Raw genomic sequence first — 25,610 nt, forward strand, 5'->3', positions numbered from 1 at the left:
ATTAATGAAAACTTTAATAGGTAAATTATTTTCAAATATTTTATTTAGTGAACTATGAACTATTTTCTAATAATGCCCTTTACATAGTTGGATCTATAGAAAGCTTGTTGACTGAAAGCAAAAAAACGTAGCATAAAAAGAAATTTCCAACATAAATGATTGATTGGTTTAGCTACAAAAGTAAACCAAACACAAATAAATCAAAGAAAGCATTACAGAAATAGTTACCTTATCAAATAGAAATTCAGTGTCAGATTTTGTTGTTTAGGGTTGATTTGTGAATGTAGGAAAATACAGTATGCAGAAAGTGAATGGAGCACTACAGCTCTTCATTTCTGTCTAGAGTTGTCAGTACAATGTAAACAGAGCATTTCTAATGATATCCTCAAATTAACAGACCATAAGTCATTGAGCCAGGAGTGGGGGAAACTAGACTAGATTTCTACAGGTTTGGCAGTCACTAACTTTTTACAGGCTGCCATAGATGCGTTTAATTACATCAGCCTCTTCCTTGTCCAGGATGCCCTTGTCCACATAAGCATCAGCTTGCTGATCAATGAAATCTCTCAGCTTTGAAAGATCATAATCTGAAAAACAAGAATTCATTTGCACAATGAGTCATTGCCTTTATATTGCTTCACCTAAGAAACAATGTCATTGTGAAGTTTATCCAACCAATGCACTTCATCAAACATGAGGAGAATTGTCTCTAAGTGCAACTTGTAAAACATGAAACAACCCAAAACAGCTGCACAAAGTGTTTTTACGCACCATGGTGCTTTTATTGTCCTGGAGGAATAATCATCTCTTGCTCTTGATTAACTGCTGTCAAATACTAAAGCAAGAATATTTTCCAGTCCATGGATTTGATGTTCTAGTCTGCACAGCAAAAGCTGTGCAAAACTATTATTTTCACAAATGTCATGGAATCCAAAGAAAGCATTACATGGACGATTTCTAGTAAAATTGAAATCCCAGTAAAATTCCCACTTACTACCACTGTAGTGGAAATTCATGAAAGCAACTCCTTGAAAATAGATCAAAATAACAAAATTATTTACCTTGATACAGAACATAATATTCTGTTTTGAAAACTCCTGCAGTGAGCAGCCTTTGTGACAGTGTTAGTGTCAGTTTTTGACAATCTTCCACTGTCAATCTGTCACAGAGTACTGAAAGATCCTTCCTCCTTTTCCAATAGATGACTGCATCTATGCAGCCTGATTCACACCATATGCATTAAATAGACTTTTTCTATGCTGGAAAACATCACTATTTTCCATTAAAAGAATTCTACTGCAAAGCAATTTTTCAAATAACATAGAAAGGTAACCTACTGTGTAGTTGTGACTCTGGCAGCAGATTCAGTATATTCACATACAAACAAAATAAAGTTTCAGTTACATAATTAGTAGCATAAATGTAATGCTTAATGTGTTAGAATCAGAAGAACATCAATGTTTTAAGGGTTCATCCTAAGTTAAATGAATTAGTATCTTTCACAAGAATGAATAAATTCTGAATTTTTCAGCATAAATTACTTATTCCACAGATGGAGCCTTCAGAATACATTAAAACTAATTTTGCAATGTCCAGTGTATAACATCACACAGCAATATGTGGAAGAACTTTCTTTCAAACTGTGCATTCTTAACAAAATAGACAATGATGAATTTGGGGTTTTTTAGGTTTCAAAAATTGACCAAAATGGGATGGAAATAGAAAGATTTTAAGAAACAAACTGATGCTTGCCATCATTTTTATAACAGTATAAGGTAATTTCAACTAAGTAATACAGAAAATTGATATTCAACACTCCCCAGTCCTGCAGAGGTGTCCTCTCCATATCTGAGTTAGCAGGAATTTTGCCATTTGCTGTACTGAAGCAAGGATTTCCTGTCTGGTCTGTTACTGTCATTACTTAAGAGAATGCAACCTGCTTGTGTCTCCATCCTGTATGAGTAATAGGGACAAATAGTACTGAGCAATTTCATAATTGGGATGAGAGATTTCATTCACGATGACGGAATGAGGGTCTCCAGTGAGCTACCAAGGAATGGAAATGAATGAAGAACAAATGCTAAATTAATTTAATATCCACATTTTTCACATTAAAATATCTGTGCTTATTTTACTTCTAGAATACTGTTTCTAACTTTAAAATTATTATGTGGGGATGTGAAAATTTAATTACTAAACATCCTGTGTGGGATTACAGCCATTATGATATTATCCAATTCGGGCTAATTTGTATATCTCACAGCAATTTAAATTGTTTTTTTTCCCCTAGAAATTGATAACTGCCAATTTCTGATACTTATTTAGACTCTATTGTAATTAGAAAAATCAGCTTTGGGTGCTGATTCACTGCAGCAGCTGCAGTATTACATGGAGCTGTGAAACAGCTCCAATAAATGAAGTGATCTCTTATTTGCATATGCAGATCAAGCCATTTGCCATTGAAATTAATGACAGGATTTACTTTCATTTCTAAATGGCTGCTGTTAGTGTTATGAAGCTCTGAACTACCTAAGTATTTGTTGAACAATCCACACATGCTCTTTGCATGTATGGGTTAAACACTGAGTTCTGCAATGGTGTCCAGCCTCAGGCCAGGTCTGGGAGATGTGAAGGACATGGATCCTGTAGGCTGCAAACAGGCAAAACAAGCTTTGGACACAAAAGGCATTGAGCCCAAAATCCAGGCTTTTGACATGTTTATCTTTAAATCATCCCAGCCACTCAGGTTTACCAGTCTACTTAATAGGCAATTGATACTTCCAAACTGCAGAAATGCAAATCAACATTTCCAGGGCTATTAGTCATTGAATGAATAATATCTACTGAAATTCATACAAAATGAAGGACTCACAAACTTTTGCCTGAAGAAAGCCTAAACCTCTCCAAGGACATTTGGTGAGTAAACCAATCCATGAGTAGGGCTGGGAAAGTCTGGCCATTTTAATACACGAATTACTTTGAGGATCACTTTTGTGCCAGCCCCTAGGTGCCAGCTGGAAGTGCAGAAATGATTGATGAGCACAGCAACACCACCTAATCTTGTACTGAAGAAACACTGCAATGCATTCACGGTTAGATAAGCTTACCCTGACTGTACTTCTTTTAACATCATCCCAGGGGAACTGAATTAGCATTTTACAAAAATAAAGAGTACAGAAAGGTACAATAAAGATGATGTATCAGAAGAGTAAGAATACTATTCTAATTTTGTCATAACTTACACTCACTTTAAGGCTATTTCCATTGCCAGAGGACAATGAAGATATTTTAGTGCAAATGAAAATCCATCTACACGGATAGATATATATCTTAATGCATTCAAAGGCAGATAAAATGCTATTGATCTGCAGTCACAGCCATTTTCAGACTGCAGCAGTGCAGAAAAAAGATTACTACAAAGAGAAGCGAGGGGCTGCTCAGGCAGAATGTGTGATACAGAGATATAATCACACATGATGGAGATCTAATTACATCAATGAGTACATTGCTAAACAGAACCATTAATTAAAATTGGCAGGAAAACTCTTGAGCAAATATTAGTTAGCTTGCTGCTAACTGCCATCACTGCCATTGTATGGAAATGATTTGAGAGATGGGAATTTTTGTTTTTATAGTCTTTCCTATTACAGTTTCTGTACAGAAAAAGGAATGTGCTGGGCTGTAGGCATGCAGTCATCTCTGAAATGGAATTCATACACGCTTCAACCCACAGAGAGGATGGATAGGTTTCCCAGGGCTAATCTCATCTCAGATCACCCTCTGCTTGGCTGGTGCAAAAAGGATCCTTCTCGCTAGGCACCAGTCATAGTCCAGGGATGGAACCCCTGGCTAGGAACCTTCACTTCCAGAGCAGGCAATGGCAGAACACACAGCCATGGCAGAGAATAGGGATAGGAGGCTGGTTTTATGTAAGAACTTAAGGGAAAAGATGTATAGGTAAATAAAGATCTGTAAAAAATAAAGGAGAAATCCTGCTACTGTTCTGTTATGTCCTGCTATGTCCTGTTATGAAATCCTGTTCTGTCCCTGCTGGCAGCTCTCACACAGCCCTGCCTCCAAGGAAGAGGCAAATGGTGGGACAGCTGGTGAGCAAGCCCTCTGCAGCTGCTTCTGTCACTGCTCCCTTCTACACAGCTTTGCATGTGAGAGCTACAAGTCGTTCGAGTTGATGTGGGCTGTAATCCAATGTATTACAGTGCTCCTGACATAAGTTTGTATCTCAACTGTTCCTGGTTTTGGAACAAGACTCGTTGCTATTGGTGCAGGCATGCTAGCCAGATGCACTGAGCTTCTCCAGACATGTCCAGACATTTCATATGCATCTATCTCACTTACAAAGTCATAATTAAACAACAAGATGAGCTAAGAAATGAAGCACTAGACAAAGCTGACACAGCCACCAGGTGACAGGCAGACCACCATGACTGTGTGGGCAGCACATGACTAACTCCCTGCTGATCAGTCTCTGTGGGTTTTGTGGCCAGTGGCCATTCAACACAGTTTACATTATTCACTATTAGTTCTCTATTCCTGTTCATTGTCTTAACTTTTACATGACCTGTATTATTTAACACCACTAATGATCACTATAATCTAGACAAGCACAGTTTCACATTACTACTATTTAAAGTATAACACAATGTTAAGTTACACAACGCAATATAAATTACTTGCTTTTTAATGCATATGATGCCCACCCCAGTGTCAAAGCCTTTTACTTCATACCTTCTTTGTTACCTTGTTTATTGTGTTTTTTCAGCCATTCTATGTTCTTCCTGATTGCTTCCAAATATGCCTCAGATTTCCCTGGAGGAAAGGATGAGAGAGAAATCAGGCACTTACATCAATGATTGATGCAGCTTGCTTAACTAGGTGAAGTTGGTCACAGCAAAGGCAGATTAAAACTATTTTTAGTTTCTCTTTAAAACCTGAGTCCTGTCAAACTCAGTCAGGCAAAATTCCCACAGATGGTTAGCAGGTGTTGCCTGTGCAAGATTAGTCATACACAAACTTAGGATCATGGCTTTTTTTGCTCTTTATCCATAACTTTTGGTGGCATCTACAGAAACTGCATATGTGTATTAAAAACAACCTGGAGCTTTTTGATCATCATAATTGTTTAGCAAAGGAAAAGCTGTTAAGACAGCAAGGAATGACTTAATTAGGGCTGAGAGCTTTCAGTTTCAAAACTCTGCCATATAGTAGTACTAGCAGCATACAGCAAACCTAAAATTGTGATTTTTGGAAAGACTACTTGAAATATAGTTACTGCATATACTGAGAAAAAGGATGTATTAAAATTACCATGATAACTCCTGGTTATAGCTGAAATATATATATATATATATAGTTATATTATGAAATTTAAAGTGATGGCTATTTTTGGACCAGAAAGCATACAGGACAGAATTAGTACAAGGATTATCTAATAATGCCCCTAAGGAAATATTCCAGCTAATGGATTTTGAATTCTTAACTTGGTTGGAGCTTTATTGATGTAATGTTCTTACATTTGTCAGGAATAAAAACCTGGTGTGATTAATGTGTAGAAGGTTACTACTGCCAACTATGCATGTCGGCTCCTGTTAGTAAGTGGATACAGTATTAGATACACCCTCATTTTTGAGCTGGGAGTGCAGTAACTTTACAGTAAGTTACTCTGTGAAAGAGCAAGGGCATTGAGACATGGTGAGACAAAGAACTAAATACTGATCTAATTTAAATTTCTAAAAAGCTATTGGACTGAAGATAAAGGAAAATAATTGGAACCAAACTGAAAAGACAAATCTTCAAGAGATGAGCAAAATGTGTTATTTATCACTTCCCATGGGTACTGTGAAATCAGACAGCCCTCTTGAGCTATTTTCCTCTTCCATGTTGAAATAAATAAGCTGCTGAAAAAAATGCCACCTTCCCTCTGTGAGTGGCTGCACTGCCCAGAGAGCTGAACCAGGTGACTGATGGACTACAATCTACTGCAGTCCTGATTTCTGCAATTCATTACTGAGCAGCCTGAATGAAAACACTGCATTCCAAAAAGTATGAGCATCAGACAGCACTGGTGCAAAAGAAGCAATTTTGTTTAACAAACTGATTAGAAAACATAGATATGTATGCTGGAGCCTTTGCAATAAGACCTCACTGAAAGGTTTCTGCAACAACAAACATTCTCCTTCAAGAGTTCAGCACAATAAAGGAGGCACGATGTCCCCCAAAGATTTGTTTTCAGATCGAGTAGCTGATTTGCACCCAGGTGACTCCAGCCAGCACAGTGTAATTTAGCACGGGGCATCATGCTGAGGCATGACAAAAATAACTGCACTACTGTGCTGTTTGCTTAGGGAGACACTATCTTACTGTAATGTTTTCAAAGTTATGTAAAACAGTTAATTACTGATAACCTGTAACCTCTGGCAGTGGGAAATGCAAATTGTATCACGGCAGAACTCTTCACTGCCTTTCAGTACCAGCTGGTTCTAACACAAACTATAGAAATCAATGGGCCCACTCAGATATTGAATATTCTGATTTCACTGAAAAGCCACAGATGCAAAGAAGCAAAATCTCTCTGCACTACTGCCTCAAACTGCATTTCCTATTGTTCTATAAGGGTCTATGAATTCTGTGAATGTCTGCTCAGCAAGAGATGTAGTGTCATATGTTTAAAACTTGGCAGATAAGTACACTTCTGAATCAAGCTGTTGAGTGCTGACTCCCAGACTACAAAACTACAGACTGAAGACATTGATGCTAACACCATGGAAAATCAATACCAAAGAGAGGAAAATACTCCAATCACTTGGAGCATACATAGTAGGAAAAGCAATATTCTGTACCTCCTGATTCTTCACTGTTTCCTGCTGCATTTTGTCCTTCATTTTTTGTAGAATCCTTTGAAACTTCATATTCTTTTTCCATTTTAGCTGCTTCTTCCTTTGTACTGTCTGCTTCTTCACTACTCTTGTCTAAAGAAATAACAAAAGCAAACAATTTTGTATCAAATGTACCAGGAGCATTTCTCATTCACATCAATACAGTCTTGGCAAGTAAAGCATTTTGACTGCTGGTTGAGGAAGAGCCTCATTGGAGCCTGTCTCAAAGTGGTTCATAAAGGTCATCTCAACTCCAGACCTCTGGAAAGAGGAACGCCTATTTCTGCTCTCACAAACAAGAGCTGAATACAGGTGACTGGAATGCACAGGCACATTTCTTTGTGCAGAGAAAAATTCTATGAAATTTGCATTTGCTACATTCAAAGTTGACAAATAATGCTTCTCCATTATTACTTTAGTATTAACAAGCACTGATACAGTTTGCTTTTGTATATGTGTAATGTCTGGACTCCAGTGAAGAAAAAGAGAGTGACTATACCTGTCAAAGACTGGACAATTAAGTGAAAATTCCTCTCTTGTTGTGTGCTTAGACAAACAAGCTATGGCTTGGTACAGGTCCTTGAGAAACTGTGGCTTTAACAAGCAGTCGGGCTGCTAAGGCAATTAGTATACTTTTAACTGAATAGGTTGGAAAAAAGTGTTATTCCAGGGTAGAAAATGGTAGAGTAAGTACCTGCTGTTAGTTTTGTCCTGGCTTTAGTGGAAGGATTCTCAAGCTTCTTCTTTGTCTGCTCAGCTATCATTGTATCTAAGTTTTCTAGAAATCAAGGCAAAACAAAACCAAACCCCAGTTATTCTTCAATGCATAAGATGCAGAATCCATACTATATTCTCCCCAGTGTCAGTCTGAATAGTAAGTAGAAATCTAAAATAAAAGCCTTCATCCTTGCCCCTGAACAATTAATGCAGAGCCAATGTGAAAAGAACAAATAGCTATAAGGAACATTGATCAATCTTATTTTAAAAATTAACAACTGAATCGTGATAATAAGAATATCAAATACTGCCAACATGCATAAAGTCAGTAAAAGTGTGCATAATATTTCATATTTCAGTCATGTAAGTCACATATTTTATTATTTTACATATAATTAATAATACAATTTATTCTGATTAAAGCAATGAAAGGCTTTAATTAACTTCACAAAAAATACAAGACTATGAAATATGTGCTTCATCCTGGTGGGAAAACACTATCCCAAACTGCCTATGTGTCTTGATTTTATATGGTTTCATTAGAAAAAAGGTCTAGTAAAAGGTTTTAAATTATATGTAGATGAAATAAATATGTAAATTGAAGAGATTAAAACAAATACTTTCTATAGTTGCTGAAGTCAAGTAGTTGCCTGAAAACCAACTAGACAGCTGTGGCCAGGTATACAGCTCTAGAAGACTAGAAAATGTATTTCTATGCAAATTTCAGAGCTGCATTAATCTAATTTGAAAGTAAAAGCACCTCTTCATAAAGATGGATGTTTCAGATATAAACATTGTATGCCTATGTGGGAAAAAATCCTTTTGATACCACATTTGGTAGATATTCAAAATACAGATCACCATACAACCTGCCATGTTTCCTCAGTCATATTATGAACATGGTATAACATCTTCCTTCCTTTTATCAACTTTTTAAAGGCTCAGTTAAACATGGATTCAAAATTTCATACACACTATCTTGCTGGTAGGTATTTTTTGAGAGACTTAGTTTTGAAATTTTTCAAAATTCCTTTTATATAAACAGCTGAAATATTCAGTGTGAGATGTGGGAACTGTGGCAGAATAGATACAATAAGGCTAATAATATTTAAAGTCATATTTTCTGTTTAAGGCCAGTATTTTATACAATGGCTGGGAACACTTTTTTTTTTCCATTAGAAAGACACTCAGCACTGAAACCTAAGGAGTAATTTTTCAGCAAGCATTTTTTTTTCTTTGTGGCAGATCACCATAAGCAATTGTGCCTCCCATCTGATGAGAAATCACATAATCCTGTCTGCCTGCATCCTCTCTATTTTGTTATTTACATAAAATTAAAATGTAAGCAGTATTTGTTGGCACCCTGCCTGATTGCACCCTCTCAATCCTACATGACATCATGGGGTTTTTTTTTGTGAATATTTTCATTTGGTACATATCACTTTAATGTGATTTCTGACCTTGCCCCATATGCCCTGAACAAAACAGGTCTGGGCTGTGTTACAAGCTGGATCAGACATCCTGGTGAAATAAAAAACAAGCTAGAATTATAGTGGTGGTATTGATGCCTCACTAATCACTTGATCCAAAGCTTATTGAAAGAACTGTAAACATCCCTTTCAGTTCATCTTAAGATTCTATTTTCATCCTGAATCAGTACCATACTAGTATTTCAACAGGAATATAAGGAATTTATCAGGAATATATCACTAGTGTGTAGTTAGAGTAGGAGTGTGTAATTCACATGGTGAAGGGTTTTGAATTTGGGGTTTTTAGAATATAGTAATAGGTATGGGACAAGATGGACGCTCTTGGGTGATGTCTCTTTGTGTCTTCTTCCTTCTTGATGATTTCAGGTCATAGTTTTTGGTTGGATAGAAAACCCCACAGTGCGGGTCACAGGTGTTTGGTTAGTGGGTCAAAAGTATAAATAATATAGCTGTTAGCTTTTAATTGGATTGTTTAGCTTTGAAAGACCTTGTAACTAGCTAGATTTGCCTCCATTTTGCTCGTTTTTAGCTGGTAGCTAGAAGTGTTACAGAACTCTCTGTACTTTAGTTAAGATTTAATAAACAACCAAGTCCAAATGAGAAATTTGTCACCTTCATGTTTTAATCCTGACTCTGAGTGAAGGCAGAAGAAAATAAAGACAAGTCACTAATTAGATGGTGCAGTTAACCCACTGCAGACAAATTTACAGGACAGGCCATTTAACAGGCACTACATTTTATGGGAGAAGTGAAGTTACCTTGCCAGCTGGATGGCACATCGACGTGTATCTGAACAGTTATAATTGTATTTCCTGAGTGATAGAGTCCATGTTTGAGGGGGCTGTCTGATGTGCCTACATGTGTACCTTAGAGAGAACATTGCCAGATAATCCCAGTTCTTCCTGAACAGGATTTCTTGCTCTTGCTCGGCTTCAAAATGAATGTTTTAACAGCTGCTATTGTTTCAAACCATGTTAGTACTTGCCCTGTGTGGCTAGGCTAGGGCTGAGCACTGTTTGCTCTGGGTTCCACTGATAGAGTGAATCATCCTCTGGAGTGAGCTGTGCCTGGCCAGCAGCTAAGCAACCGCGTGTTCCTAGAGCAGGTCTAACAAGGATTGATTACTTTTCCGGTGTCGTTTCCTTAGCAACCTCATTTGGACAGAGGAAGGGCTTAGAAAGGTACTGACCTTTCCACAGAGCTGGCCACTGATTTGAAATGGCACTAATTAAAACAACAGGACAATAACTACTGAGCTAATGGAAGTGACCTACGCTGGTAAATAGGTCAGTGCCCTGGCGGCAGCTTTCCGCAGAGCAGGATAATCTCATCATCCAGGCAGACACCCCGTCACAAGATCTGGTTCCTGCCTGGCCTCACTTTCTAACCTGCTCTTTGATCTGGGATGACTCACTGAAGCGCTCATGCTGCGAGAGGGCTTCAGCTTTGAGTAGGCTTTCTGAGACATCCTGGGCCCAGTTCCTACACACTGATAGATGCTCTTAATTCCACCTGAAAATGCAAATTCCCAGCACTTTTGAAACTCTAAAGTCCTTCAAGTTGGACATCCAAGAATCTGAACTGTGTAAATACAGAATATTTTATCTTTACTGTGGGAGAATGTACTGTGGTAACACCCTCTAAATCCATAGGAAAAGATACTTCGTGGATAATTGCTACAAATTTAAATTACTTTGTTCTTATTAGAGAGACAGAAACTAACATAGCCATCTGAGTATTTAATGGAATTGGCAATGGAAGCCTGACATGGACCTTTCTCAATAGACAGATTCTGGTGTTTCCAGACTCTTGCAAATTTTCCTTTAAAGGGTTTTTTCTTCTGCATAATTGCCCTGTACCTGGGAGGCAGTTTCACATTCTATCCTCATCAATTTGATTATAGCTGAGATTCTATGCCATTAAATTTCCACAGAAAGACCTGCTTTGCTGTTCTGTTTTCATACAGCATAAAAAGGCTGTGTTTATTAAAGGAGAAAAGGGGTCATCAAGGTACCTGAGATCACTTAATGCCAGCTAAAAGATTAGTTTACTTAATGAGTTCATACACTCCAACTGCTTCAGCTGGAAAGCTTTGTGCTGATGACTGCTTGTGTGAGATGCATGTATTTCAGGCATTAAAAAACCATGGCTCTCCTAGGGCTTTTCTATCCCCTGCAGTGGATGATCCTTAAGAGTTTGCAAGGCCATTTTCTATCTGTGAAAAATCTCTGGACATCTCAGCATTTGCTTGGAGCTATTCTATGGGAAGAACATATCTGATTAATTCTTTGGACAAATGCATGTCCAAGAACTGTCAATATCCATTGGATTTTCCCCAGTGTAGCCAAAAGCAGAGTTTGACCTTTGGTCAGCTATAGCTGTATCAAGCATATGTTACATAACCTACTAAAATGGTGATGAACAAGAGAAATCCCTCCATTGTGGAATTACAGATGGGTCTCAGCCTTGCCAGACTCCTGCTGCCCTCTAACTCCCTGCCTTACATGTCAAGATAGGGAATTTTCTTCTGAATCTCCCTGTTTGACTGATTTGTTGTGATGCAGTGTCTGAAGCCTCATGCTGCCATGAGGAGCAATGTGTCAGGTGACAAATCCCAGGTCATGGCATCACTTGTAAAGGGATTACAGGTGAGATGGTCAGAGTGATTTGAAATTAGGACAGCAACAGTATCACTTGGCAATCAGGTTAAAAGCAACTCCAAAAGTAAAACACAATTAAATAGATGTGCTTTGAGGTAAACATAGCTCTGACCAAGTCTTCTTTATCACCCTTATTAAATTCCCTACCTCACAGACTATTTCTCAGATTTATCCTTTTAATATTCTACAGGCATTTATTTTACATTACTTAGAACTGGGTGGTGCAGTCCTTTGCTAATCCCTTCCTATCCTGGAGCTCCTCTGTGGCCTGTGCATACATTTCATGTGTTTTCATAGCATGTCCTTTACAAGGATGATGGTTTTGGGACAGAAGCAGCACAGAGCTGCCTCTTCTGCAGGAGTGGGTTGGAGTTTTAAATGTTCAGTGAGTGACACCTTCTTTACCCCACACCCACATAATCATCTCAAATCACAAGTCTCAGTCTCAGTGCTCAACTGTCAACAGAGAGGCAGTGAATTCAGAAAGCAGGGGGGGCTTATGGAGCTATTAAATACACTGAGAAAAAATAAAAGCATTGCCCACCTTTAGAAACACAAAACACTTGGGAGGATGCAAAGCCTAGATTTTCAGGAACCAAACAATATATTTGTCAAATAAGATATTATGAGAAGATAGAGATTTCCATCCAGTTGGGAAAGCATAGAAGAGGCAGGGAAGGGAAATGGAAGAAGAAAGCAATATATTTGCAAGAAATAACTGCAAATTTAAATGGTAGATAGTGAAAAGCAAAGGAATGAACTGTAAAGTATTTGTTTGGATTCCTGAACACATGATTTGATAGTCACGTAATGTGGTGGGAAAAGCAATTAGTGATACTAAAACTCTTGGATCTCTCCCAAAACATATCTTAGAAGATTTAAAACCTGTGGATACTGAAAATACTATGCCCTCACACGCAATGTCACCCTCAGGTGATGTCCAGTTTCCTGTAGTGTGTAGTGGTCCTGGTTCTGGAGAACTGTGAGGTCACAGACTTTTCACACCACAGCCACCCATTTGTTTTATTATGCAGTTAAGAGTCTGAATGGGGAAAAATAGGAGACAAGATCTAAGTAATGGGGAAAACCCCACATTCATGTGTTTGTTTAAATGCAGAAGTAGCAGGGGACAGACATGGAGGAGGTTACAGAAAGAACAGCTATAAAGGTGCAGTGGGGTCTGCAATCAATATACTCCCTAGATTCCAGTCTTGCCTGAGATCTTTGCACACTCTCTGTCCCCACATCATTTTATCTTATCTCCACGCAAATTCATCTTGGGTTTAACTATTTGCATATACTTTACATAATCACTGCTGCTCCTCAGTATTCACCCCACTCTTGCCATCTGAGGTGTCTCTGATTTCTACTTTTTAGATATAGTACAGTATACTGGCATCTGTGTGACCTTAGTTCATCAGATAAAAAATAAATAGCAGAGAAAAGAGCTGCTTGAAATTAAATAACTCCCACTGGCAGCTGTATGCATCATCCACATGATAAATACTGGGTAAGGAAAATCACCAAAAAGGAAAATTAATATAGGGAACAATTGTTAAACAATGTAATGTTTATGAAGAAAATCTACAGTAGCACCAAAGAGAACTTTGGAAAAAAGGATTTTTAAAAAGAAAAAGATGGTATTATGCATGAATGGTTCCCTGCATGAAATACTGTCAGTGCCCTACATTGCCCAGGTCAAAATGAACAAAAGGTCCACAAGACACTGTCCATATTCCACTTGTAGCCTATGGCTCTGCTTTAGCCACACCTTCCCTCACCCTCTGAAATCACAGTCTGCATCAGGGAGCATCAGCTTATGGTCACAGGCGAAGAGAGGAAAGATGATGCCAGTGTGGGCTGTGATCTGCACTTTGCCTCACATTCTTGGCTGTCTGCCTATTCTTGGCCAACTAAACAAATATCAGGATCAGATCTTTGGCCTGCAGCATCTGTGCTGATGAGAACTTCAGGCATTAGTCACATTATTCAAAAACAAGTTCTCCTCTCCCAGGAAAAGGCCAGATTGTGTCTTCTGTGCACTGGCTTACAATGGGGAAATCACAGAGCTTTCATCAGAAGTGGAGCTGTGGAGGTACCAAAAATGATTAAGAGAGGCACAACAGCTATTTCATATCCCTTAGTGTGGAGAGGCTAATGAGGGACATGTCAAAAATCAACATAGGAGACTTTCTGTCTCTTCTCCTTCCCCTTTCATGCAGCCTCAGTCTGCCTAAAAGACAGTATTATAGTAGAACAATATCCCAGCTGTTCTTTAGGAAAGGACCAAAGTCATGAGTGTTCATATTCCTCAGCAATAGTTCCCCATGAACGATCCAGCTCCCATTGCTTGTGTGTCCTGCAGCTTGGTGTCTTCCCTGTTGTCCATGAAGAACAAGTGATATGAGGGTGGAAAAGTAAACAGAGACATCTGTTCATGCCCATTTCCAGCTAACACAATCTCCTACTCAGTCACGGGGGACAGTGTGGATTCTGACAGTGAGTCAGAGCCAAAGGGAGAAGGTGTGAGAGGTGGCTTTGGTTTGGTCTATGGAAGAAGGCAGCTGTGACTCAAACACTGCACACTGATCAGCTGGAATGATTTCTCTATTTCCCACATAAATAAAGGGGGGTTTGCTCCTCAACCAGTCTGCTGTGTGCTCTACACCGTGGCTCCAGTAGTCTAAATGCTTTACCACAAGGAGGTCAAAAGTGGGATCCCCCTTCAGAGAGAGCAAAGCTACAGAGTTCTTAATTTTCTTCCCAGTCCTTTTCCCCTTTATTTTCTCCAGCTGAGGAAGATACAGTACTTCTCTATCTCACAGACATATTTGTGAGACAGAGAAGTACTGATGGCAAAAGTTAGTGCTACATGTGCTAGTCAATAAATGAGAACTCTACACAAGGCTACAATGTGCAAATAACTAATCTGCATTTTTAGGGTAATAGGTTAATGGGTTACGTCTTTCACTTGGTTGGGGTGGCAATGGATAAATTTGCTACAAATCTAGTCTTGTAAGCAGGACACAGCAGGAGGATATAAGTAATCTACCATGTAAAAAGGATTCATATATACACACTGGTGCCTCTTAAGAATTTGTCTGTCATCTCTGAAAGCTGTATTTTTTTTATGTCCCCAAGCCTCTAATTGCAAATATTTCCTAGAATGGTTCTAGAAATCACTCATTATTTTAGTCTTATTAATGGGAGATGATTTACAACTGTACCTGAACAAACTGGCAGAAACCATTTGTTCCTGTTTCTAAGCTGACAACAATATTATCAAAATAAATCCATTACAAAACTATAGTTTGCTTTACATAATTACTATAAATACAGCTTTTATCAAGGTGGTAGTGGACTGATATGCTTTCATTTGAAATATAGCTAGATAGCCTGTCATATGCAGAGAAAGTCACTTGTCATACAAAAACTTCTTTGTGTGGTGTAGATGAAGCTTTTTCTTAATATTTATCTGGTCTGTGATAGATGGCTTTGGTGAAAAGGCTATCAGAGTGAATCTCCACCATCACATTACTCAACAGACAGAAGGAAAATGAAGAAAAGTGTTAAATTACTCACAAACTAATATTTACACAGTACAAGTATCTGTGCAATGAATGCCTTGTACTCTGCTAAAATCAAAGTAAGTTTTGCTCTTGGCTCAAACAGTTATTTTTCTCTTGAAGCACTCAGCACTATGAAGGATATTGTCTTTTCAGTTGTGCATGGAGAATCAGATATTTATGCATCAGTATCAGCTATTTATGCAATAGAAATGTTATTAATGCCATGAATAATGAAATATTTTATGCTGAATCAATCATAACTTATCTAAAAGCTTCTTGCTGCTTTCTGCTGGACACTATGTGGAAGTGTTCCAACACTTCCATTTCCCTCTGTCACTGGACCCTTGCCAACAGCAACATCATTTCAGTAACAGTCCCAAGCCTTTCCCAAAATTCAGCCTGCTCAGGGACAGCAGCCTGTGCCTCTGGCAGGCTGGGGCAAGCAAGAGGAGTTCAGCTGTTTGGGCAGCATTTGCTGGATGCTGCCAACAAACCCAAAGCTGGGTAAGTTAATACCACAGTTGGATCTAATTCACAAGCCACTCATGCTCCTGAGATCCTGTATCATAATTTACTACTTTATGGTTTCTGTACCAAACAGTGTTTGTCCATTCTTTTAATGGCAAAAATTATTTTAAAGCAGCTTTCAATCTTCAGAGGGCAGATGGTCTTTCTAGAAAGTTTTCTGAAAGCCTTTGAACAGGCCAGAAACATATAATGAGGCTTTCATTCCGCAGAAGAATTTGCTCCCTGTAACAGCATCCATAGCTAAGAAAGTAAAGAGTGATAGAAAATTGTGGCATTTTGCAACAGCAGGGTAATTATCAAATAAGGTGCACCTCAGCTGAACATACATTTTCTATCAGTTTGTTATGGGCTCTCTTTAATGCTTCTAGGTAGATATTACTTTTTCTCCTGATTCATCTATATGAATATGCTGGTTTGGGCTTTCTGTATTCTGTTACAGATTCCATTTAGCATATGGAAAACTTTTAAATAAGTATTATGTAATATTGAATATATGTATTAAAAACCAAACTTATCACTTGTGTTTCCATGTATGTGCATTTGTGCTTTTTTTGCACCACACTGCAGCTAGACCCTTTGTAACTTAAAGCTAAATCTAATAACATCAGTCACTGCTGCAGCAAAATATTTTCCCCTAGAGTAAGATACAATGATGATGACATAATGCTGTGGTTTCCAAATCCCAAACCAGCTGTTACTGGTATATGTATTCAAATCCACTGTCTCTGCACCCCTGTGACAGGCAAAAAAGCTGCACCTTGTGACTTGATTCAGTAAATGATTTATTATTTTTGAATGTATAATTCAGAGGGATAGCTTACGCATGGCTTCAGTCACAGAGTGGGGAAAATTAATTTAGGCAGTTTCCTACTGTAATAAAATGGAGAGAGGATGTAATTCATCTGCACAGACCCAATAGGTATTTTCCACCAAGTAGCACAGAATCTGCTCACTGATTGTATACTGAGGAAACAACAAAAAGCTGCCAATTTTTACACTGATTCTTTTCTCTGACAGATATTCATACTAATTCCTTTATCTGCTATAAATAAGCACAGCTCTGTATCAATTCCCTAATCCAAACTGCTCCAAGAAACACAGCTATTACAGACTATAGAACTTTCAGTTGAATAAGAGTGGCAATAAAACTGCTGCCATGCTTAAGGACAGTGCAAGAAGCTAACATGTTCCTGTGGATGCTCTTAGCTCAATAAATGAAGGTCGGCTTTAAAGCAATTTCTGAACAGCAAGTCTAAAAAAAGAATACCACAGAAGCAACCTGAGGACCTATGAGAAAGCTTTTCCCACTATACTAAGTTGCTTTGATGGAGCACAAAATCCACCTCTGCATAAATCACTCATTTGCAACACAGAGTCTGGATACATCAGTTGATAAGTCTTTAAATCCAGACTAAATCAGACCTCTCAAACTCTTAAACTAATCCTTGCCTTCTGTACTATGTCATCATGGCAATTTGTTTCCAGGGTTACAGTATCTATTTGCTCAAATAAAAGCCAACGTGAAAAACTGCCCTGAATTTTAGCAGGAAAAATGTATTCCTATGTAATTCCATTATCTGCATGGTCTTGCATCAGGGATTAATTTAGCCTATTAAGTTTTGGCAATATCTGGTCAAGCCATAGTATCCTCATTTCTAGAATAACACTGAAACCATTATGCTTAAAATCAACCATTTATTTATGTGCATCTTTCTTTAAATGTACTGGCAGACAGAGAAATACAGAAATGGACTGGAGCATAACTTGTTCAAATATTCCAAAATTCAAGGAGATTTCTTACAGCAAATAAAGGGATAGCCTTGGTTAGATACACTATGAATTCTTTAGAGAGGAGGTGCAATCATGCACTGAATGTGAGTCATGATTCACTGGATCTTTTGTAGGCAAGCAATTGATAATCAATCCATACAGTTACAATTGTATCAATCAAGTATCTGCAATGTAGAAAGACCATTGCCATTCCTCTCTCTGTGACCTCTGTGACAGGCTGATTTGTGAGGATGAGAAATTGCCCTGATGCAAACAAAAACTTTTCAGACTAATCCAGACCAGAAATACTTCAGAAAAATGAAAGGGTTGTACAGAGTTTGTACAGATGAGCCCTTCTGTAGGTTAGCTTGTTTAACTAGACAGGCTGCCTACAGTGAATGGAAGAGAGTTTGTCAAAGCCAGGAGTGTGACACAACCCATTCCAAATTCCCTCTTCAGGAAATGGTAATGATTTTACAAAACCCACATAGCCACAGACTCTAAAATGGATCCAGGAAAGAGTGCTTCAATATCTATTCCTGTGCCAACATTTGACTCTCTTCATTGGTGGAAGGAGTTTTACTTGCTAGACAGCCTTAGCATTAAGTCCCATCTAGTCCAGCTACCTATAGTGACAGATTAAAGAAGCTGAAGTGCTGGATTATTTTGGGGAAATGGAGGTACCTAATCTACTTTAATAGAGTAGAGAAAACCCTAATATTCCCCTGACAAAAAGTCACTGAAATAAATTGTGCTTCACAGATGTGAAAGTGTAATAATACTCTAAATGCATATCTGATAAATTACCTTTCCTTCATTAGATGGAAATATTAAAGCAGTATGGAATTGAACATTGCTGTAGGGAATGATCAATCATTTGGAAGTGTAGCTTTAGCATTTTCAATGAATAAATCTAAAACAGGTTTCATAAGAGCAAAGAAAATGAGAAGGTAATTATCACTGTTACTAGATGAAGAACACATCATTAATAACAGTTGTATAAAGTATGTACTCTCACCAAGATAAGAAACTCCTTCTTCTGGAGTGATTGTTCCATATTTAACCATCATCTTCACAAAATCAATCAGGGTTTTCATGATGGTTATCAAGGTCTCTTTCTCTTTTGTTTCTGTCTCTGTGTGAGGGGATGAAGCAAAACTAGTCAGACTTCAGGCAACCTGGAAAAACTGTTCTGCAAACTGCATAAACTTCATGCATAAAGAATGACCTACTCATTAAAAGAGAAAATGCTGTGCTGGATTAGCAATGAGAACTTACATATATGATTCTTTTTAAACTGTTTCTGCAAAGCACAGCTAAATATACTCCAAATCAGGGGCTGGTTCTTCTTTATAGCTTTTTGTCTTGAGGGGCTGTGTCATAGAAAGCCAATGGTATCAATTCCATTTTACAGCTAAGAACACTAAGCACACACGAAGATGGAGTGATCTGATGGTTTAAGTTGATGGTTGGAGAGCAGATAATGGTAGAGTTTTCTACAGTGTGTAATTTTTCTTTTGTTTGTGAACTATTTAGTAGATCAGTCTGGCTCCGTATGAAAGGGATCCTTTCTCCTACAAGATCCACGGGTTCAATGACAAAAATATAAAGTGTTCCAAGAAAGATTGTTACTGTGCACAAGTCCATGATTTGCATACTGGGACAACATAACATTACATGGATGGAAGGATTATGACTCCAGAACAGTCTACAAGAACAATATTTTTTTATAAAAATAATCAGGTTTTGCCCACACTTACCTGCTTCTTAGTTTTTCTTTTCCCACTGTGTTTACGTGCTGAACAATATTACTGCTATTTCTGCATTAGGAGTGTGAAACTCCCCCATCAGTCACACAAGCTCTCCCCACTGCCCAGCCTGTCCCTGAAGGACCCAACAGAGCCAGGGGCACTGTCAGTCAGGGATAGTCAGAAACATATTCCCAACCTTGGCAGAGGGCCAGACACTCTGGAGAGCTGCTGAACAGGCTTTTTATTGCTGCCTGCAATTTAACACACAGCTGTAGGAGCCTTTCCTCCAGCTCGATACAACCTGACAGGTGAACACATAAAGCAGGAGATGTACAGCCAGTGGACCTGGTTCTGTTTGCTTGATAACCTGTTAAACCCAACATGCCTGCCCGCATTGTGAGTAGAAAAAGGAGAAGAACTAGCATGCAGAATTGCCATGGGAAAATTAAAAAGAACAGGAGGGAGCAAAATACACCCTCAGGTTTTTAATTTTAATTCTCCACTCAGGTGTATATGGGGACAATTTGAAGCAATATTAACATTCCTGCAGGACAAGGGATCTACAAAATACCAGCCTCCCCCCCAATCCCTCCAAAAGTTAGAGAATGCATGTGGCTGCAGGGAGTGGGTGTGTGTGGAGGGTGCTGACACAGGGCTGTGGCGATGAGCCACAACCTTGCCTGCAATAACTGGAAGGCAGTGATGTCCAGCACCGGAATAGTAAGAGACATGCAGGGCTTTCACTGCAATAAACAGCAAAGCTGTGGTTTGTGGAAAGGCTGGGAGGCTCAGACTCATTTACTGGTACCATCACTGGGAGGATTCTACTGTGGCTTACTTGTATCTCTGTTGGCTAAGAAGACATGGATGTTACTGGAAAAATCTCTGGGGAAAACCATTTGCCAGTTTTTCATCATGTCCTTATGGGAATGAAAATAATTCAGGACTCCTGAATCACACAGCACAGGATGGGAAGGGCTGTCTAGGTCACACTCTTTGCAGTTCTGAGTGCTGTTCCTGCCAGTATTTTGCCATCAAAATCACTAATCAAAGTAGTTTCTGCTATATATCTTACAGAACATTTTCAAAGCACATGGTCTCTTGCAACTAGGGAAGTTGTGGGGAAGAGAAAAGAGAAGGAGAAAACAATCTCCATTTTTAGAGTTTTTTCTTAAATATTTCTGTAACCACATGACAAGCTCACCTGAGTTAAGACTTTTTAATAAAGCATAAAAATTTGGAAAATATTGGAGGTCTTCAAAATTATCTTCAGAAGGCAGCTCATTTCTTCTTTCCAACACATTAGATGATGACCACGTATTATCCAGTGTATCATCAACTTCTCCATTAATGAAACTATCCTGATCAGATTTGCTTGGTGTCTCCACATAAGACATAATAATGATAAAAAAAAAATCTATAAGCACATTGCTTTTGGTGATATGGTTATTAGAGCAAACATTTCTATCACAAACCCATGCCAACATTGTCCTAATTGCAAGGTGAAGACTGTACTATTTTCTCAAAGTTATTTCAATTGACATCTGGCTTAAATGTTAAAGTAACTCATGATTACTTTTTCTATCAGACAGAATTTCTTTAAGAACCCAGACTGAACTAACTATTCCCTAAAGAATGCAGTACTAGTGCCATTTGGAGAGCAAGATAAAATTACTAGCTTAGAAATTACCATATTTTCCTGTTGCTTTTCTTTTGTATCACTGTCTGCTCTGTTTGCAGGGTAATCAAAATCTTCAGACTCCTTCTCACGATCCTTTGCTTCATTTGCAATTAGCTGTTGTAAAACCTCTGCCACTTCATCTTCCAGGGTATAGGCCTGACTCTCTGTGATCTGTTAAAATATTTGTGCAGAGTACTCATAAGACACTGTCCTTTTCCTAGATCAAACATCAATGTGAAACCTGATATCAGTGTGAAGATAGGTTGCTGTAAATAAGTTTGCTTCAAAGCTGAGCACAGCCAAATTAGGTGCAACACTCGTGTGCGTGCATACATATAGACATGCAAAAATGTCTACATTTATAACACTCAGATACATGTATACATAGTAATACACATCAAATATTTGTGTACACATAAACCCCATACATTCACACATACAAACTTCAAACCAATCCTCTTCAGGACTTAACACAGAGGAGTGCAGCTTGAAAGATGGAGCTGCAAGTGTGGCACCTTCCTATATGTGTGTCCACGTACACGTATATAGAAATACATATGTTCTGCAACACATCTATGCACAGTTGAATAATTACAACAGAATACAGTAATATAGAATGGGAAAAAAGCAAATAGCTTTCTATGATATCATTAAAATATTTTCTCTTTGCTTCATAACAGCTGTCACTTGAACAAGAACTCTCCTATGCAGCTGTCCCACAGCTCCCTCTGTAATCAGTGGGATGCAATACTCAGCTGCAAAATCTAGTGCTTAAAAGATAAGGTGAATATTTTAGAATAAAAGGATCCCAAATGGCAATGGCTAAAGCCATTGAGACATCCAGAGGTCAAAGACAAATCTAGTCTTCCTAAAAATCAGTAATGTAATGTATCCTCAATTAGCCAGCAACAGTATGTGTTTGCTGATGACATTAATTAGCATTAGGTGGACAGGAATGAACTCAGACCTTTCCCCCTTAAGTATAGAAAAGAAACTAATACTAGAAAAGCACTCAGTGAAAATCAGAAGCCAAATTAAAGGAAAAATGAGGGCAGACATGGGAGGAGTATAATCAGTGAATGTTTTTTGAACATCAAAAACATTCTGCAGTTTGGCCTATTTTGTTGCAAAGACACCACAGGAACAACAATGTTATTGCAGAGCTTAACCAGCAAGCCCGAACAGCTTTAGAAATTTGCTTAGACCCTGAATCCCACTAGCTTCAGACAAAGTGTGCATCTGAATTGTTTTCTGAAAGAGCATTAATCCAATCCAAAAACCAGTTAAATGTCAATCATCAAGATACTTACTAGCCCCAGATTTAGAAGTTTTGAAACAATCTTATCAAACACTCCTCTGTCATTTTCCTCATAAATTCTTGCAGCAATTTTTTGAACGATGTCTTCAGCAGTCAAAGGAGTGCCATCTAATTGATGGAGGCCATCTGGATCGTCTGAAAGGATTACAGTTTTACTGTGTGCTGACCATCCTAACTCATTTAGATTAAACATCATCAGATATAAAAAATATCTTCCCATATATTTTTCTCTTCAGAAAAAACCTGTATTTTTACACACATTAGGAATATACTTTAATACACACTTTGCAAGTCATTAAATCATTCACAGGGAAAAGTTCTTTGTGTCAATTTTCCGCATCTGAAAAATGTCTTTCTGACTGGCTTTAGGAGCTTACTCTCCTGTTTGTAGAAATTATTGGTAGAATTTCCATATCCACCCATTTCTGGTATCTACTTTGATTGTATGGCCACTTAGATCAAAACAGTTCATGACAAATGGTACATGATCTTGTTTGAATTTAAGCAAATTAACTTTTAATTATGTAATTGTTACCTATGGCAAATAATATCACTGTGGCAATGGGAAAGGGAATACGATGAGTGAGCTTTGGTCTGTGATGAGCATATTTTGATATAATTAAAAATATCCTGAGCTAAATGCTGCTTACAATTCTCAGAGGACTCACTTAAACTACAAGTCAATTAACTACTCCTGTAGCAAAGGCAAGTATCCTTTGGCCTTTGTTAATTTCTTCTAGGTCTGTGATTATGAGAATTATCTAAAACGACACATAATATTTGGAATAAATATATGTGATTTAGCTGCATATAGAAGTGCTTCTTTCTCACAAACCAGAATAAATATATTTTCATTCAAAAATATGTTCCGTTTTCCTTCCATCAAATATAAACTGCTAAAAACCACTACAAATTACACAATTAGACTTTCCTCCATGGAAGTCTGTTAAAATCAAGAGCAATTCTTTTGTACTGTTTCAAAAACCTAACTGTAATACAACAAGCTTCCACAACTGGAAATAATTGAAATTGCACTCCAGTAACAAACAGAGCTCATGTTTAGTGGTGAATATAACATTCATGAAGGCAATCAGTTTGCAAGAGAAATCTAACCTAGAAGCCATTGAAAGATGATTATGGAATACCTTGGAATTTATAATCCAGCCCGCTTTTAGTGGAGTCATAGTCATCCACAAGCCTGCGGTTCTTGGTGGAGTCTGCATCATCAATGGCCAGTTGCTGTCCATACAAAGAGCTTCTAATTGGCTCCCTCTCCTCATTCCTTTCTCTTTCTGCTACTGATTTGAGCAGGTTCAGGTCATCAACAAAGGAATAATTCCTGAACTCTGGCTTATTTTCTGAAAAATACATTAATATCAATATCAACATAACATAAAATCTTACACCTCTTTGAATGCCATTATGAATATTGCTATAAAAGCAGGAAAGATATTTTACCTGTGGGAGCTATTTTTCTATTTTTGTCTGCCTCGGCTTCAGCAATCTATTATACAAAAATAAAGCAAACAAAAGAGCAAACAGGTAGAAGGAATGAAATGTGTGATCTCTCAATTTATCAGTATCAGCAGAGGGTTTAATGCCTGATTTTCACTCTTAGTAAGAAGTTTGCCTGAATAAGTAGAACAGGAACAAGCACTGGACACTTTTGTCAGTACCACCCATCCTCTGAACAGAACCAAACATTACGAGAAGCTGTAATACACTTTCCATTTTAAAATAAATGCCAGTTACATTTTCCTTCTTCATTCTAAGATCACGCTATATTCCCATAGGATGTCAATAGAAAGGGGTGGCATATATGTTAGCTGTTGGAGCTAACAACCTGCTTTTAGAGTGTTGGACAGTGAAAGTCTATATGCCAGTTCTTAAAAATTATTGAAGACCTGTTTTGTATCTAACTCCATCAATAATCACTTCACTGACAAATCTATTTTTTACCCATTCATTAGCCATTCATTATATTCATAGATTCAGTACCTGAAAAGCTAAAAATATTTATAGGAATTCTGCAAAAAAACCCAAAACTGGAAATATTTTTAATTTCACTCACCTGTTCTTCCAAAGGTCTTTCTACACTTAATTGTCTGTTGTGTATAGCTTTATCTAGAATAAACACACACACACACATATATATATACTCAGTTACATGTTACAAAGAGACAGCACAATTTTTCTTAATTTATAGTTTTCTCCCATAAAACATGGTGTCTTAAACAGGATGCCAAGTGGTAGTTCTTGCAAAAAAATTTCAGTGATCCTAGAAGAATGAGAACACAATAAAAAATTCAAACCTTTAAACAAAGCATGATTGGGGCAAAGGGAGAGGTTCTGCAGGAGACAGAAATACATGTATAGAGTCAGCAGCCTCTTTCTGATCAGAAAACTCACAAACTGGGAAAAATAGTGATGGAGGAGATTGACTAAAATAGCAATAATCGGATTGGCACAACCAAGAGATTAAAAATTTCTTCCATCCAGAATACCGCGGGAGACAGGGAGCAAGAAAAGACTTGTGCAGACACTACTGTAGAATGGAAGAAAACATTGCTTGGAAAAGACTGAAACAATTCAGAGCTTTTCCCTCTACCAGCACCTATCCCTTCACTTTAATATTAGATTGCAGCTTCAGCGATCGGGGTCTTGCACCACGAATATCGTTGCTTTAGGATCTCATTGCTTCTAGCCAAGTGGAAGGAAAGTTTTTACCATCCTCTATCTCTAGCCCGCAGAACTTTCCCCATCCGCGGCAAACGGCGAGGAGGCTCCGGGCGGGCGCTTACCTGTGCCCGCGGGTTTGGGGAAGCCGTGTCCCCGGCTGGCCAGCAGCGCCAGCACCTGCAGCGCGACCGCCAGCCCGAGGAACATGGTGCGGCCGCGCGGCCCCGCGCCGGGGCCCGCCACGCACCGCCGCCCGCGGAGCCGCCCGGCCCGGCGGGCGCTGTCCGGCCCGCGGTGCTGAAGCTCGGCGAAGCCGCTGCCCGGGGCTCGGCCCCTCGTCCCCGCACCCGCAGAAATGGTCGAGCCCGGGCACGGCGGCGGCCCCGGGCACGGGGAGGAGCCGGGGGCGGGCCGGGCCGGGAGCATGCGCGGCCCCCTCGCTAGAAGGAGGGGGGCGCGGGGACGCGGCCGGGGGAGCGCCGGGGCCCGGGGGGGCTCTGGAGCCGGCACCCACCGGTACCCACCGGCACCCATGGGCACCCATCGGCACCCAT

General features: G+C 38.8%; 1 protein-coding gene across 2 annotated transcripts; it reads right to left on the minus strand.

Moving 5' to 3' along the window:
* Nucleotides 1–468: 468 nt before the first annotated feature.
* On the minus strand, nt 469–25,263 carry SCG3 (secretogranin III). Of its 2 annotated transcripts, none has more exons than XM_062501409.1 (12): nt 25,179–25,263; nt 24,449–24,501; nt 23,836–23,881; nt 23,523–23,735; nt 22,370–22,512; nt 21,069–21,230; nt 20,583–20,760; nt 18,646–18,762; nt 7,588–7,671; nt 6,858–6,986; nt 4,759–4,827; nt 469–587 (listed from the first exon to the last, which is right to left on the minus strand). In XM_062501409.1, exons 1-12 carry the CDS (start codon nt 25,261–25,263, stop codon nt 469–471), a joined length of 1,398 nt encoding a protein of 465 aa, XP_062357393.1. The 2 variants fall into 2 exon arrangements, with proteins under 2 accessions (XP_062357393.1, XP_062357392.1); XM_062501408.1 differs by having other exon boundaries at nt 4,747–4,827.
* Nucleotides 25,264–25,610: the final 347 nt, after the last annotated feature.

This window comes from Cinclus cinclus, chromosome 13 (genome assembly GCF_963662255.1).
Source record: "Cinclus cinclus chromosome 13, bCinCin1.1, whole genome shotgun sequence".
NCBI lineage: Eukaryota > Metazoa > Chordata > Aves > Passeriformes > Cinclidae > Cinclus > Cinclus cinclus.